This window comes from Aulostomus chinensis, chromosome 2, assembly GCF_037954235.1.
Source record: "Aulostomus chinensis isolate RoL2024-O1b breed Wild chromosome 2, RoL_Achi_v1.0, whole genome shotgun sequence".
Taxonomy (NCBI): Eukaryota; Metazoa; Chordata; class Actinopteri; order Syngnathiformes; family Aulostomidae; genus Aulostomus; species Aulostomus chinensis.
This window is the reverse complement of record NC_141321.1, coordinates 17,144,009-17,158,347: the sequence shown is the minus strand read 5'-3', so window position 1 is coordinate 17,158,347 and position 14,339 is coordinate 17,144,009. Positions and strand designations below refer to the sequence as shown.

Genomic DNA, 14,339 nt, shown 5'->3' with positions numbered 1-14,339 from the left:
GAATTAGACGGTGTTTGTGTCTTTGGCTTTTTAGCACCAAAAAGATTAACTACTGCAAGAGCATAAAGTACAAGGAAACATGGAACACACACATGCTTTTAGAATTTATTGTGTATTACAGAGAGAGTATAAAATAACAAGAAATGATACATGGTATTAAATACAAACAAATATTTAAACTGCAAGATTTACTCCTCCTGCTTATCTCCATCTTACAAGCAGTTTTTGACACAGACTGAAATCCAAACACATTTAAAAATCATTGCATACAACTGAGTCTTGGATTTTAACAACAGTACTACCCAGTACTGCCTCTACCAGTCCTCCATAATGACAAAGCTCAAATACACAACTCAACTACTGTGATACATAAGCACATTATTCTTATCTTTTTAAATTGTACAACAAAAGTCAAAATTAATAAAGATTCTGCGCTATACAAGACCACAATCTAAAGCCTCTCTATGATGATGTTGGAAGAACCAGAGGAGGTAGGATTTCCTCCTCAGCTAGGCAGCTAAACAGTACAAGCTATGTATTATAGAACTTGTACAGCGCAGTTGGATTCAATCAGTCAACAGTCTACTTCTTGCCGCGGTAATGGGCGTTGACTACCATGTAGCTGTCAGGTGACATGTTCAAACTAGGTGGCTTTGCTTTGTCCCTGCAGACTCTGAGCTCTGGTTTGCCCACTGGTCCTCCTCTGCAGGGGTCATGTTTCTGTAGGTAGCTTAGAAAGGTCTCCCAGCCTCCACCTACACGCACCATCACGTGGCGCTCATTCAGCATCTGCAGAGGTGATATGAAAAGCTACAGTCATGTTAGGAATGTTGAGGGAAAAAATGTGACTATGCATTCACTGGTATTGTCAGGATGTTTATGAATCCTCCGTTACACACACACACACTCGTGCGCGTGCACTCGCCAATCTAATATTTACAAGCTTCTCCAGCATGTGTAGCTCAGGCTATGAAAGGCAAATGATCCCTTAGATAGCGTTGTCAAAATCTCATTAAACCAAATGAAACAGCACCTCATGGCACCAGCTGAGCACACGTGAAGGACCAATCCCCCTACTAGCATGCATGCACACACATGCAGTGACACACAAAAGCACACCCACACACACACATCCACATACAAACCACCCAATTAGTACTATTTTGAATAAAACTATAGCCAGTGTGTCTGCTAACAGTAGTTGCAGAGAGGTCCGCTGTATCTGAGTCAACGCATCCTTCACAGGCAGCTGAAACCAACTGCTACCATGGCAACTACTGCCACAATATAAAGCCAGTAAAAAAAAAAAAATGAAAAGAGAAATTGAGATGGATTCAGTCCAGACCCACAACTCCCAGTAGACATAAAAATTCCCAAGAGGCCTTGCAAAGCCATCTATTGTCCTGTCAGCGCTGCCCCCCCCCCCACGCCCTCTTGCCTTATCGCCAATAAACCCTTCATTAAGGAGCCATTAAGAATGTGATAATACAAGCAGATATGCTGCTCTCATGTGGGAAGGTGTGTGTCACATATACAGGATGAACAAAATCAATGCACAGACACACGGGCAGGCAGGCGACACGAGCTGGAAACCCCAGACGAGGTCCATCGCTGTCATCCTGCAGATTAAAATGTTGGACAGAGGTCAAGTCTGACATCCTCAATGAACCCTTTTCCTCTAAAACAGGAAGGGAATGTAACTTTGATTGCTCTTCCTTCTCCAAATAATCTCCCTGCTATAATTATGTCTAAAAGGAAGAAAAAAAGGTAAGAGCATATCATATTTGTGTAATTTGCTTTAATAAGGTTCCTCTCTTAACTCAGCGACCCTATGAATGCAGCTACCAAAAGCAACATTCAGTGATTGTCTACAACTGATTTATGTTTTTAAATTAACAGAAGAACACTTCCAAAGTATAGACTTATGCTGCCAAGTTGAATAAAAACAGAGGTGTGTTTCTGGAATTATCATATTCAGCCTCTCTCAGGCAGACCGTTTTATTCCTGTGTCTACCACTAGAACCCTTCCCCCTACAGGTCTCCATACAAATGTGACGTCTGCATCCCATAAACTAGCATCTGGATTCCCCTGTGTCCTCCCTAGCAGCTCCACTGATTCCTCTCTGCTCTCCTGTTAAAAGATACATGAGTGTTCTCAGAGCTAAGGAGTCGCCATTATAACAGTGGCCAGTAGGAGGCAGGTTTTAGCCATGTCCGCTGCTTTTGACGCCTCATTTAAGAGACTTTTTAAAGTACAGTAGGCAGACATTAGATGACAGGGGGCTGTCTAGATGTCCACACACAGACTGTGACATGCTAGGACTGACATTTGCAGTTTCTGGTTGTTGTAGGAAATATGTGACGGTTTTGTGGAATTTTCATTATTGAAATGACACAATTTGAAAGAATTGGGATTAAGATGGGGTGCGGTGTTGCTTTAGGGAGGGAACAGAAATATGTCAACTAAGATAACAATAAAAGAATTAACACCAGATGAATGTCAATGTGTTCCTAATGTATGCTAGCATTTAGCTTAGAGCACCACTCTCTCCCTTCACATTTAGTCTTTTATTTACATCATGACTTTATGGAGGATTTGTTTGACCTGTTAAAACCACACCTCTTTCTAAGATTGGCTGACTTACTTATGTTTGAAATGTGGCAACTTTTGTATATTTTGAAGTATTTTTCCTCCCTCCTTGCTAACATCAGAAGTCAGGTTGCCCTAAACAAACAAGGACACTGGAGAATAAAGGATGAGGTGGTTTTTCCATCAATGTGCTGAGCTGAAGACTAATGATTTTAGTTGCTTTGCTGCACATTTCCTGTCCTTAAATCCTGTCCTTTTTAGGTTTGCACTTTATGCAGATGATGAGATGAAGAAATAATTGATTTAGCATGATATTGTGAGGCGTTTGAGTGTCTCTGCTCCCATTGACACAGTCAGACAGCATCTCTGCTACAAAGCTGAGAGAGAGCCTAATTGGACAAAGAGAAAAAAGAAAAGCCTTCCTCTTTTTTAACACCAAAGAATGGTGAAGCACTTCAAGCCCACCATGATTGAATGGTCTCCAGAGGGAGGGGGGTGGGGGTGTTTGAAAATGGGTCGGGTGGAAAGTTTATGGGTGAGGAGGGGCAGTCATGCTCAGCCGCTCATTAACGAGCTGTCTGATTAAACCCCGCGCTAATTATTATGTCTCAGCAATCAATAGTACCTGCTCTTTAGAAAGGTCTGCACACACTGAATTGGACACTCTGGAGCAGCACTGGGTTATCATAGTATATGGTAATCAGGGTTTATGGCGTGTTTCCTTCCCCATGCAGGCAGCTGTGAGCTTCAAGGTAATGGACGGACTCAGAGTCGATGTGCTGCAGAGCTCTATTCACACAGGCAAAGTGTTTGTGCCAGTCAAAAGTGGCTTGTGCATGCTAATTTCTACTTGTACTCAACTACAGTCAATAAGGAAATATCAGACATAAACATAAATAAACCTAAATGCTATGCAAAGATTTTGTTCTACACACAAAGAACTTGCAAAAACCAGATGCTGTATGCAAATTCAACTATCCAGTGGATCATACAAGGAGCAGAAATGATGACATGATTTAACCATTGACAGAAAAACAACTGGCAACTCTTCCCAGTATTATTTTAATGCTGAAATGTTTCATGTTTCCAGCTTCACAAATGTAAAATTTTGATGTTTTCTGTAAGAATGTTGATTTGCTTTCTATAATTTTTGAATTTAGGCGGCACGGTGGTGCAGTGGTCAGCACTGTGGCCATCCAGCACAGGATCTTTCTGTGTGAGTCTGCATGTTCTCCCTGTTCCTGTGTGGGTTCTCTCTGGTACTCCAGCTTCCTCCCACAGTCCAAAGACATCAAGAGAGGACGAGGCTGATTGATACTCTAAATTGACTGTAGGTGTGACTGTGAGTGTGAATGGTTGTCTGTCTCTATGTGTTGGCCCTGTGATGGACTGGTGACCATCCAGGGTGAACCCCGCCTCTCGCTTGAAAGCCGTCGGGATAGGCTCCCCCCGTGGCCCTTAACAGGATAAGCGGAAGAAAATGGATGGAATTTTGAATTTTCTACTATTTGGTTGGTGATTAACATTAAAGTTAGTTACTTTGGTCACGAGCTAGTCGTGACAGTATTCATCTATCTATATTTTCAGAATATTTATAGTACAAACAATCAGTGGAAAACATAATGAAACAATTATTAGCTGCAGTCCTACACAGCATATCAAAATGAGATCCACCTCAACTAAATATAACATTACAATCCTGCTTTTACACAAGTATTGATAATGATAAGTCCTGCAATATGGTACTTTTACACATATACTATATATATTTATATGCTTTGACTTTTAATACGCTGTATATACTGTGTACATTTTCCAGGTTACATGAAACATACTTGCATAATTCAGTTATATTAGTACTTCAAATACTTCCTCTACCACTGGCTGCATCTCTATTGGAAGCAAACCGCTGCTGCAGGCATTGATTACCAGTTTAGAGCATGTTAGGTAAAAGGGGTTTTACGATAAGATTAACAAAGCATTAAATGAGGTAACACAAGTCACCAGTTAGCCACCACTGCTGTCACACACACACCTATAAATTGAATGTGGATGATGAAAGCTGATAGATTGTCCAAATCTGCTGCAACAGTTCACTAACAGAAATTCCAATCATGAGAAAATATATTATTTTCAAGGAATGTACTCAAGGATTTATACGATAAACTGCACAGTGTATTTCTGCTTCAGATTTGGTGAATTATACTGCACATTAAGCTACATTGGGGTTAATATTATTTTTGTATAGATGGTTTCTTTACAGACCAGCAATGAAATAAATCCTCCAGCTTACATTCATAACCCTCCCTGCATGGATGGACAGGGGCTCCCGAGTGGGCTGCCATTTGAACTGCAAACAAAAGGCATATCTTTGCAAGATCAACCTGAAAGAGACGTGTTTGTTTTTCCTTCGGGTTTGAACTCTTTGCTGAAGGTCTGTGTACTGAATAAAATCATTGTCAGCCCAGTCTTATCCTGACCATTGGTTGCCAAGCAACCCTGCCTCCCAGAAGGCCTTTCCTCGATCTTTTGTACAGAGGCATACGGGTGGTGCACGACTCGAGGAAGCTGAAAGGCATCAACATCACAAATCAGTCACTGGCATACTGCACTTGTTGCTGACTCAAGTGATGATGAATAAGTGGCCGGCCTTCACACCTCATAACTTATTATGTTTACTCAAATTGTCATGAAACGTCAGTGAGTGAGACATTAGCCAATACAATTATGGCATCACAGTACAAGTTTTGATCCCACACTTTAGTTTTAACAGTGATATATATTGACTTTATCAACATTTATTTCCCACTTATATTAAAAAAGCACATCTGGAGTGGTATCATCAAGCTTGTACAGAGCGTGGTCTTGAACAAACCCCTGTTCTCTTAGAAAAAATACATAACACATAATCTTGCAAAAAAACAACTCTAATCAGTGCAAACATGTTCCTGTTTTTTTAACCTGCACTTTTGCTTTGCAGTACACTATGTTAATTTTTTTTGAATGGCACATTAGTTATAAGGATGTTAGAATATGTTACGAGAACATAAAAAAGTGGGAAAACTGTGAAATTAGACAGGAGCTTACTTGGATTTAGCAACAAAGGGTTGTCGTCTAAGATAAATGTTACTTTACTAAATTTAACTGTGGACTGGAGTGAGTACGACATGTAGGTATTCAACATTTCCTCACTAAATTCCTTGTTGTTGTAATAGTAGTGCATGATTATAATGAAGGGGGAGAGAAGGTGGGTGTGAAAGTGAGGTACTCACACGAATGTAAAGAACTTTATCTCCGACACGGTAACAACCTTTAGGCTGCTTTTCAACAATGAACCTGGAGGAGCAGCAGCAGGGAGGATTTTCAATAATGTTTCTCACCTGAAACAGATCAGACACGTTTAATCACCGAAGCTCATCTGGAACTTAAATAAGATGCATTCAAACAGATGTAAGTACATACTATATCATCCAGGATGTTGTTGGTACTCTTTCGGCTCATGGATCTGCTGGAGTGACGGGTCATACCTGCAGGTGGGCGGGGGATGGGAGGTGTTGGAGCATGGTTGGTTAGTGTGCTGGCGGAACATTTCAGGGTTTGACCCGGCGAGGATGCTGACAGAAGACTAGATGTGTTTGTGGTGCAGGATGAAGAATACAAAGGTGTTTGTGTTGATGCTGTGGTTGTACAGGGGCTAGAGGTGGGGAGGGGGGACTGAGGCAGGGATAAACATGGAGGTGCTGGGTTTGTTGTGGCTGATGGAAGATCAGACGTAAGTGAAGCGGTGAGGGGTTCAGAGAAACAGGATGTGCTTGGAATGGGGGGTGATGGTGGGAGAGGGGGAGACGGGGCAGGGGCCTGTGGTGAGCAAAGCAATGAAGGAGGAAAAAAGGAGAGGGTCAGGGGGGATGATGGAGACAAGCAAGCCGCCTCCTCCCTCTCTATCTCTCGCTCCAGCTTCACCAGTCCGGGAGGCTCCACTCCATACCTGAGTGGGGGAAAATATATCAGCAATCACAAAAAACAATAACAATATGGTAGCCCAGACCCCCCTCCCCCCAACACACACCTCCTAAACACAGTTTTGTCTATAATAAAATTTCACACCACCTCCACCTTTAAATCACACTGGCTCCTACTCAGGACCATCCACTTCTGCACGGCCAAAGCAGGAGTTGTGTTCAAGTTCTCAGCAAAAAGTCAGACTCATATTTAGTGGGGGTTGCGCCTCTCATGGACTAGATTTCAGTGTGCAGTCATAGCTGTGGTGGGCTGCAGTTCAGTGGACTGATGATTACATTGCTGCGGTGATGAGATCCTGCAAGCTTCACCAGTCGGTGAACTTCAGCTCTCACTGGTTCGGTTCGCGGCGGAGTGTGAAGCAGGTGGGATGAGGACCAGCACCTCCAAATCTGATGTCATGGTTCTCAGCAGGAAGACAGTGGACTTCCCACCTCAGGTAGGGAATGAGTTCTTACCCCAAGTGAAGGAGTTGAAGGATATCAGGGTCCTGTTCTTGAGTGAAGGAACTATGGAGTGTTGGATGGGCTGAAGAATTGGAGGCGCAGGAGCGGTCGTGCATTTGTTCTTCCATACCATTGTTAAGAAAAGAGAGCTGAAGCAGAAGACAGAGCTCTCCATCGATGGTTAAGTCTTTGTTCCTACTCTCACCTGTGGGTGATGACGGAAAGAATGAGATCGCAGAAACAGGTTTCCTCAGAAGGGTGGCTTGTGTCTCCCCAAGGGATGAGGTGAGACGTTCAGTCAACTGTGCATCAAAGGAAGCCAGTCGAGGTGATTCAGACATGTGATGCCACCTAAACACTCCCCAAGGGAAGTGTTCCAGGCACATCCAGCGGAGAGGAGGCTGCGGGGCAGACTAGGTGGAGTTACTACACCTTCAAGTTAACCTTGAAATGCCTTGGAATGCCGTGGCCAGGGAAAGGGAAGTTTGGGGCTCCCTGCTGAAGTTCCTGCCCCCTGTGACCCGATTTCGGATAAGCAGTTGAAAATGGATGGATGGATGAATGGATGATGGACGGATGGATTTAAATGCTAAACTATGAGTATCCTAAAGGGTAAATAAATGGATGTGACAGAAAATCCTCTTAAAAAGGTTTAACTGTCTGTCATTAAATAAAAACATATTTGGTGTTTTTCCATCAGATGATGGACACTTTGAAACTGTTGCTGTAATGTACTGAAATCCTTGACGCCCTGAGACAGCAGCTGCAGTTTTCTGTGCATTGATATTGAAGTGTGATATTTTTCAGGAGCCTCAGTGACGATGGGGCAGATATTTACCTGGCTGCGATCCGCCCCAGCGCCATCAGACACAGACACACCTCCCGAGGCTGCTTGTGGAGAACTTCACCCAGCACATGCATAGAGTACAAGCAAAGAGGGGTGTATGGATAAAGTCAGTCATCTCAAAGAAAAGATATTTCCGGTGATAAACTTGTGTCTTTGTTCAAGAGAAAACAAGAGCTGCCTGAACATGGAGGACACATTGCGGGAGGAGCTCCATCTCTATTGTGCAGCTCTATCTTTGAAGCAGAGCTGGAATTCCTGAGGGTTTTGGATGTGCAGCTGAGGGCATGAGGGTATGAAGGCTTCACGGCCTGCCTCCAGTCCGCTACTTACACATTAAACCACTGAAACGCAGCTACAGCTCAGTCACTGTCAAGACGTTGGAGCATGCCAAAAAAAAAAAGAAAAGTAAAACTACTACACAAGGAAATATTCCAACAGAGAAAGGAGAAAAGGAGCAAAATGATGCAATTAACTATTAATGCTACTGTGACTTATGGAAACAGTCACCTGGATTGGATATCTGACTTTATATGTCTGCAGTCAAAAAAAATGGAGAAAACAGACAGAAAAATCATGTAGATCACAGTATCAAAGTATCCTAACTTTTCTCTCCTTTCATTCAATTAGTCAAATGCAGTAGGGTCCATCCACTGAAACCCCTACACACACACACACACACACACACACACACACACACACACACACACACACACACACGCGTGCGCGCGCGCACACGCACACACATGGAGGGACATGAAGACTCAGATGGGCCTCTTGTTGAGAGCCAGCAGTGCCAGACTCTTCTCACAGTTCCACTTCCTTTGCGTTGAAACATGTAAATGTATCAACACTCTCTGAGTTTTTGAGTTTTTAAAACCTTTTCCAACAATATAGCACCAGTTTCTGTTTTTTTTTCTAAAATAGTACTAGGGTTGTCAAATTACTAGCATTTTAGTAAAATTACTCATTAAAAAAAAATACCGCATCACGTCTGTGCGTCACATTGGAAATGTTTCATTAAGAAGTAATGTAAACTTCAGATGTCAATTTTTTTTTTTTAACTCTCCAATGTATTCAAGAACAGTTTTTATGGTTCATAGGCAATGATGGTCATAGCAATTGAAGTATGAGCCAAATATTCATGAGCAACAATTATACATGAAGTCCTGACAGTCAAAACCACTGAGTGTGTGTGATGTGTAGGGCTTCCTCTAGACTTGACACAGCCGATGTGTGCCGGTGTCCTCCGCTGCTTACTCAGCTTTCCACTCACAAGCTAAATCCGAGGGCAGGATCCACTGCATTAATGCATTAATTTTGTATGATTAATTAATTAGCACCGTTCACAGTAGCAGAGGACACAGGAACCAACAGCGAGTGAAAGTCTGATTCATGTTGTTAAAAAAAGTGATTCATTCACTTCTTTTCACCCTATTGTGAGACACATGGAAGTATGGGATATGTCAGTGCTTGATCGTAGTGATGGAATAATAGTAACTAATCTAAATTCAACAAATATAAGGGATATCATGTTCCCACACAATAACTGGACTAGAGTTGGAAGCAGAATACATACTTCTCATTGTTTGACTTCTATCTCAGTGGGACAAAACTTAAGTCCAAGGCTTTTAATTTAATTAATATGACTTCAGGCCTTTATATTGATATAATAAGTGTCAAAGATGCATCCCAGGAACGATCTCCGGTCTTAACTCACCAAGATCCTCTGACTCAAAGAGGTGAGCCTCGTCAACGCCGATCTTTCGGCACCAGTAGAGGAAGTTGGCAGTGTTGTCTCTGGCGAAAAAGGATCCAGAAGTTGCATCAGCTCGCCAATGGATCACTCTCCTAATGAGGGGCTGCATTCAACACACACAAACACACGCAAAAAATGAATTCATAAGTAGGTAGTAAATATGAGTGTGTTCAGTGATTCAGACTGTCTGAATCTGTCCAATGATTAAAAAGTACACATGCCTTCTTTAATATTGCAGCAGTCCTTAAATATGAATATAGCGACAGGCAGAGTGGAGGGTTTCTCCTCCTCAGCTCGTGTGCTAACATCTCTGAGTGCATGGAGGATTTGTCAAAACATAACCAGCGCTGGCAGGATGAGGCTCGCTATAGGAAGCAGACACTGACCTCACTCCTGACCTGGACTTATAGTCTAAGCTGCCTTGTGTTTTACGGGCTTTTCCTATCAAGTCCTCAGACTTCATTACATTTTCTCTGAGCTGATTTTCAATAAAGTACTTATCTCGTATTTTACAGACTCCCAAACACCAGCAGCCTCATGTGACACAACACACAGCCGTCTGTTTTAGTTGATTTGTTGGCAAATGAAGTGACTTCATCGAGAATGGTTGTATTTTTCTTAAGTATGCGTCCGTGTGTGCATGTGTGTGTGTGTGTGTGTGTGTGTGTGTGTATGCATTGCTACACCTTGCCATTGTTGATATGGATCATCTTTTCCTGGAGCAGCTGTGCCAGCTGACAGAGAAGAACACCATTATCCAACCTCTCCATCAAACTGTCAGCTGTCAGATCCATACCTACACACACACACACACACACACACACACACACACACACACACACACACACGCAATGTTGCATCCCACTGACTGAAGGTACTGGAATATCAGTAAACATGGTGTTATTTGTAGAAATATCTGCTATTCCAGAAGTCTTGCAGTCTTGCAGTAAAAACTGTTCTAATTTGATCTGCTGTATACCTTAATACCAAGTAGACAGCAGTATGTTGGACTGTTTGGATTATTTTGTGAATTATAGATTTACAAAATACCAAAGTAAACCACAGGAATGCTTCTGATGTGTGAAGAAATAAAAAAACTGGGTATTTATGTAAAACATCCAAAGTAGCATTACTCTGATCACTTCTATCAAACTCCCTGGTCTGGAAGCTAAAGTTCATTTTTCTTATTTTATGAAGGCCTGAGCCTGAAGGTATTTCAGGCGAAGACCCTATCATGTTTTTTTATATTTTATTTTTTAATTAAAAGTGAGTATCTGTAAAACACTCATCATGTTGGATTTTTGTCACTCCGGTCAACCTCAAACACGTCCTGGCACGTAAAAACTTGTACGTTTTCTTTCACAATGCAGTAAAATGGGCTGAAACGCCCCTTTAACCTAAGTTCCACCACAGTTTCCTTCATGAGGAAGTATTTGAAGGATCTGGGATAATAAGTAGGTTAATGTGACACCACCTACTTCTCTAAATAAAAGACCAAGTTTGAAGAGAGCGGAGAGAAATGCCTGAGGTGATGTTTGGGATGAATATATGATACTATACTAAACTTTGAACTGACATCTTCTCTGATGATTAAAAAAAGAACCGATCTTTCACTTAGGTGCATTCATTAGAATATCTGACCCATGATGGTGTTGAGCCAGAAAGCCAGGTCTTCTTTCATGGGCAGCAGGCTGGCGTCGTGCCGGTAAGGCAGCCACTGGTTGTACTCCTGAGGACTGGCGAGACCTGGACCAGAGTGTCTGTACTTTTGGCCAAGAAGACAGTTCATCCCCAACCCTGTCAGAGGACTTTCCCCACCGCCGTTCATCCATTCCGCCTCGCCCTCCATGATTCAGCTGCGATCGACGAGACCCTGAAGACGGGGAGAAACGACAGAATGTTTTGTACTGATCTTTTTTCTTTGTCTGTTATGCTCTTGCGATATTTTGCATAAACTGCATGTTGACTCATTTATATTTCAGTGTGCAATTGTTTTAATCACAGATAGGAAGCTTTTCATTTGACTACAAGTGATGAAACTTATGTGACTCGGCTTTAAACTGAACTCATGACCGATTGAACTCAAGTTCCTTTATACTTCTGCAAAACACAGCATCAAATTTAAAAAAAAACAGATGTATGACAGATGTATTTGTTTCTGCACATCTACTCTTTGTTTTGTTTGTTATTGTGACCTGTAAGTAACTACAGAGCTATAAATTGGGATTCATACTTCCAGCTGCAGTGGGAAGTATTTTCTAAAAAAAGAAACAGCGTATAGGCTGTTTCATGTTTCAAAAATCTGTTTATTTCTGCCAATGCAGGATGGATAAAAGCAGAAGAAAATAAACAATTAATAATTAAAAGTGAGAGTAATAACAGCGCTGTCCTGCATGTGCGCAGTAATGACAACACATGTTATAAATCATTTCATAATGGAGCTCACACTCACAAGCAAGCAATGAGCACAATCATTAATCAAAGGCATTAAAGCGGCAGACTGTGAGCTCAGCTTTAATAAGGTGTACAGCTCCAACGCCGAGCCAGTCTCCTGGTGCCGCTGCACGGCTCATTTGTCCTGTTCCCAGAGAAACGTCCATCATAAAGCTCAGCCCCATGCAGAGTCATGCTCTAACTGCCAGGAATACTCTAACCAGCTGGAAGTAAGACGACAACACACAGTAGGTCAGTGTGTCTGCTGATCTACAGTAGCTCACCGCTTCTTTCTTCTCTGGCTTTATCTTAGGCAGAACAACCAGGTAGACGCACACCTGGCGGCCAGATGTTTGAAACACAGACATCTGTTGTCACGTCTAATATGTACCACCTGTGTCTTTACCTGGAGAAAAGAGGTGCTCAGCATCATTACATCTTCAAGCGCACTTTGTCATGAAGTTAGCTGACATCAGCAAAAAGTTTGACGACAAATTGTCGCAGCATGTCTGCGTTAAATAGGCCAACTGAGTGCCCAGAGAAAAGTGTGTCAGTGAATCCTGGCCCGCCAGAGTGCATGTAAGGTGCCAGGTAAAATAAAAGAGCTCACACACAGATGAATGGGAAGATGTTGCAGACATATGGTCCAGAGCCAACCTCGTGAAAAGGGGCTTTTGTAAACACATCATGCAGACTTGGGACGGATGGAGGATACAGGTTGGGGGGTGGGGGGTGGGGGTGGTCTGCCTGCCTGCCTGCCAAGTTTGAGACTGGTTTACAGGTTGACCATTAGGGCATGAGAGCCTCTGTCTCTAACCAAACATCCAGGTGCAGTATTCACACCTCTGCTACAGGACAGCTCTGCTGGGAAGGGAAGGCAAAGGTCATCCACTGGCCTAGCTCCCAGACACTAGCAGCCTTTATACTCGTCCAGAGCTGAGGGTGCATGTCTGCAAACACACCACACACATGTAAGAGAGCACGCATGCACACACACACACACACACACACACACACACACACACACACACACACACACACACACACACACACACACACTCTCTCTCTCTCTCTCTCTCTCAAGCCCATGCATATACCAGCTTTGCTATACCAGCTCATTTACTTTGCGTAACCTTTGATGTTAAAGTAAGATGTGCTTCAGTGGCATTTCACAGTCTTTAATTGTGCTCACAATAAAACATCTAAGTCTGTTAGAGAGGAAACAGCTGTAATTACACACCAGGCAAACTGAAAAATGTGCTGTAGCCTAAGTTTACATACCTGAACATGCATCTATGCTGCATGTCAGATGACAGTGATGGATTATTCAGTTGTCCATGGGCTTCAGTACAAAAAACACCAGCCTTCAGAATGAATCCAAAGCCAGTGTCTGATAATAAACTGCTAACTTCTCAACAACTTAACAGAATTCTTTTCCCTTACATGACAGGCAGAGTTCTCATGTTGACTTTAGAAAAAATGTGTGTGAGGTTCTACAAAGAAATTCCTGGGAAGAGTTTGCTGTTACCTCAAGGCTTTTCACTTCTTTGCATTTACCTTCAAAGTCTATTGAATAAACTATTGATAGTATCAAGATATAACGAGTAGTTCAGCACATGTCGCTTCTTACATCAGCTTTGTTTGTAATGACCTCAAAAATACAGATATATACAGTATATACATAGATTTAAGTGGTGCATGTACTGTTTCAACTATAGCAGGGATCTCCTCACCCCGTGACTTTCCTTCATCTGTTCCCTAAACTAAATCAACGCCTTATCAACTGAACCCTGAACAGAGGTCTCACGGTGCAAGACAGGCAAACATTTAAAAACAAATCCTCCACTGATTGTTTGAACATGAAGAAGAAATCAATTCATGAGCACCTCAGAGTGAGTGAAGCTGCAGGTCCAGCAGGGTCAAGACCCTCACAACTCACATGCGAACACCTCACTCATCTAGCGGCCTGATAACCTTGATTTTAATCTGAAATTACAATTTTCACGCAAAAAATAAGAGTAAACACATGAGATTCGTAACAACTTCATTGTTGTATATTAAACACGCAATTGTCTAATCAACAGTTACTGACAACGTCCTAGTGAAATCAATATAAAAGTAGATATAATTGCAGACCCCCCCATTATCGTTAAGAACTTTACATACTCTTCTCTGGTGTTGTTGCCTGTACTCACAACTGTCGGTATCCTCAGTTGAATTCTGCAGGAGATTTCCCTCTTCATCAAA

General features: G+C 42.3%; 1 protein-coding gene across 2 annotated transcripts in view; it reads right to left on the bottom strand.

Moving 5' to 3' along the window:
• Positions 1-209: 209 nt before the first annotated feature.
• gas2b (growth arrest-specific 2b) overlaps positions 210-14,339 on the bottom strand; it is a 14,205-nt gene continuing 75 nt past the window's right edge. The window contains exons 1-8 of one of the 2 annotated variants that reach the window (XM_086194315.1): positions 14,288-14,339; positions 11,301-11,532; positions 10,346-10,455; positions 9,621-9,762; positions 7,895-7,958; positions 6,053-6,578; positions 5,863-5,970; positions 210-789 (exon numbers count right to left, since the gene is read on the bottom strand). The exon at positions 14,288-14,339 is cut by the window's right edge and continues 75 nt beyond it. In XM_086194315.1, the coding sequence (XP_086050441.1) occupies positions 583-789; positions 5,863-5,970; positions 6,053-6,578; positions 7,895-7,958; positions 9,621-9,762; positions 10,346-10,455; positions 11,301-11,508 (1,365 nt within the window). In that variant the 5' untranslated portion in view covers positions 11,509-11,532; positions 14,288-14,339 and the 3' untranslated portion in view covers positions 210-582. Of the gene's footprint in view, positions 790-5,862; positions 5,971-6,052; positions 6,579-7,894; positions 7,959-9,620; positions 9,763-10,345; positions 10,456-11,300; positions 11,533-13,373; positions 13,451-14,287 lie in introns of those variants that run through there. The other variant, XM_086194320.1, reaches the window with a different exon arrangement.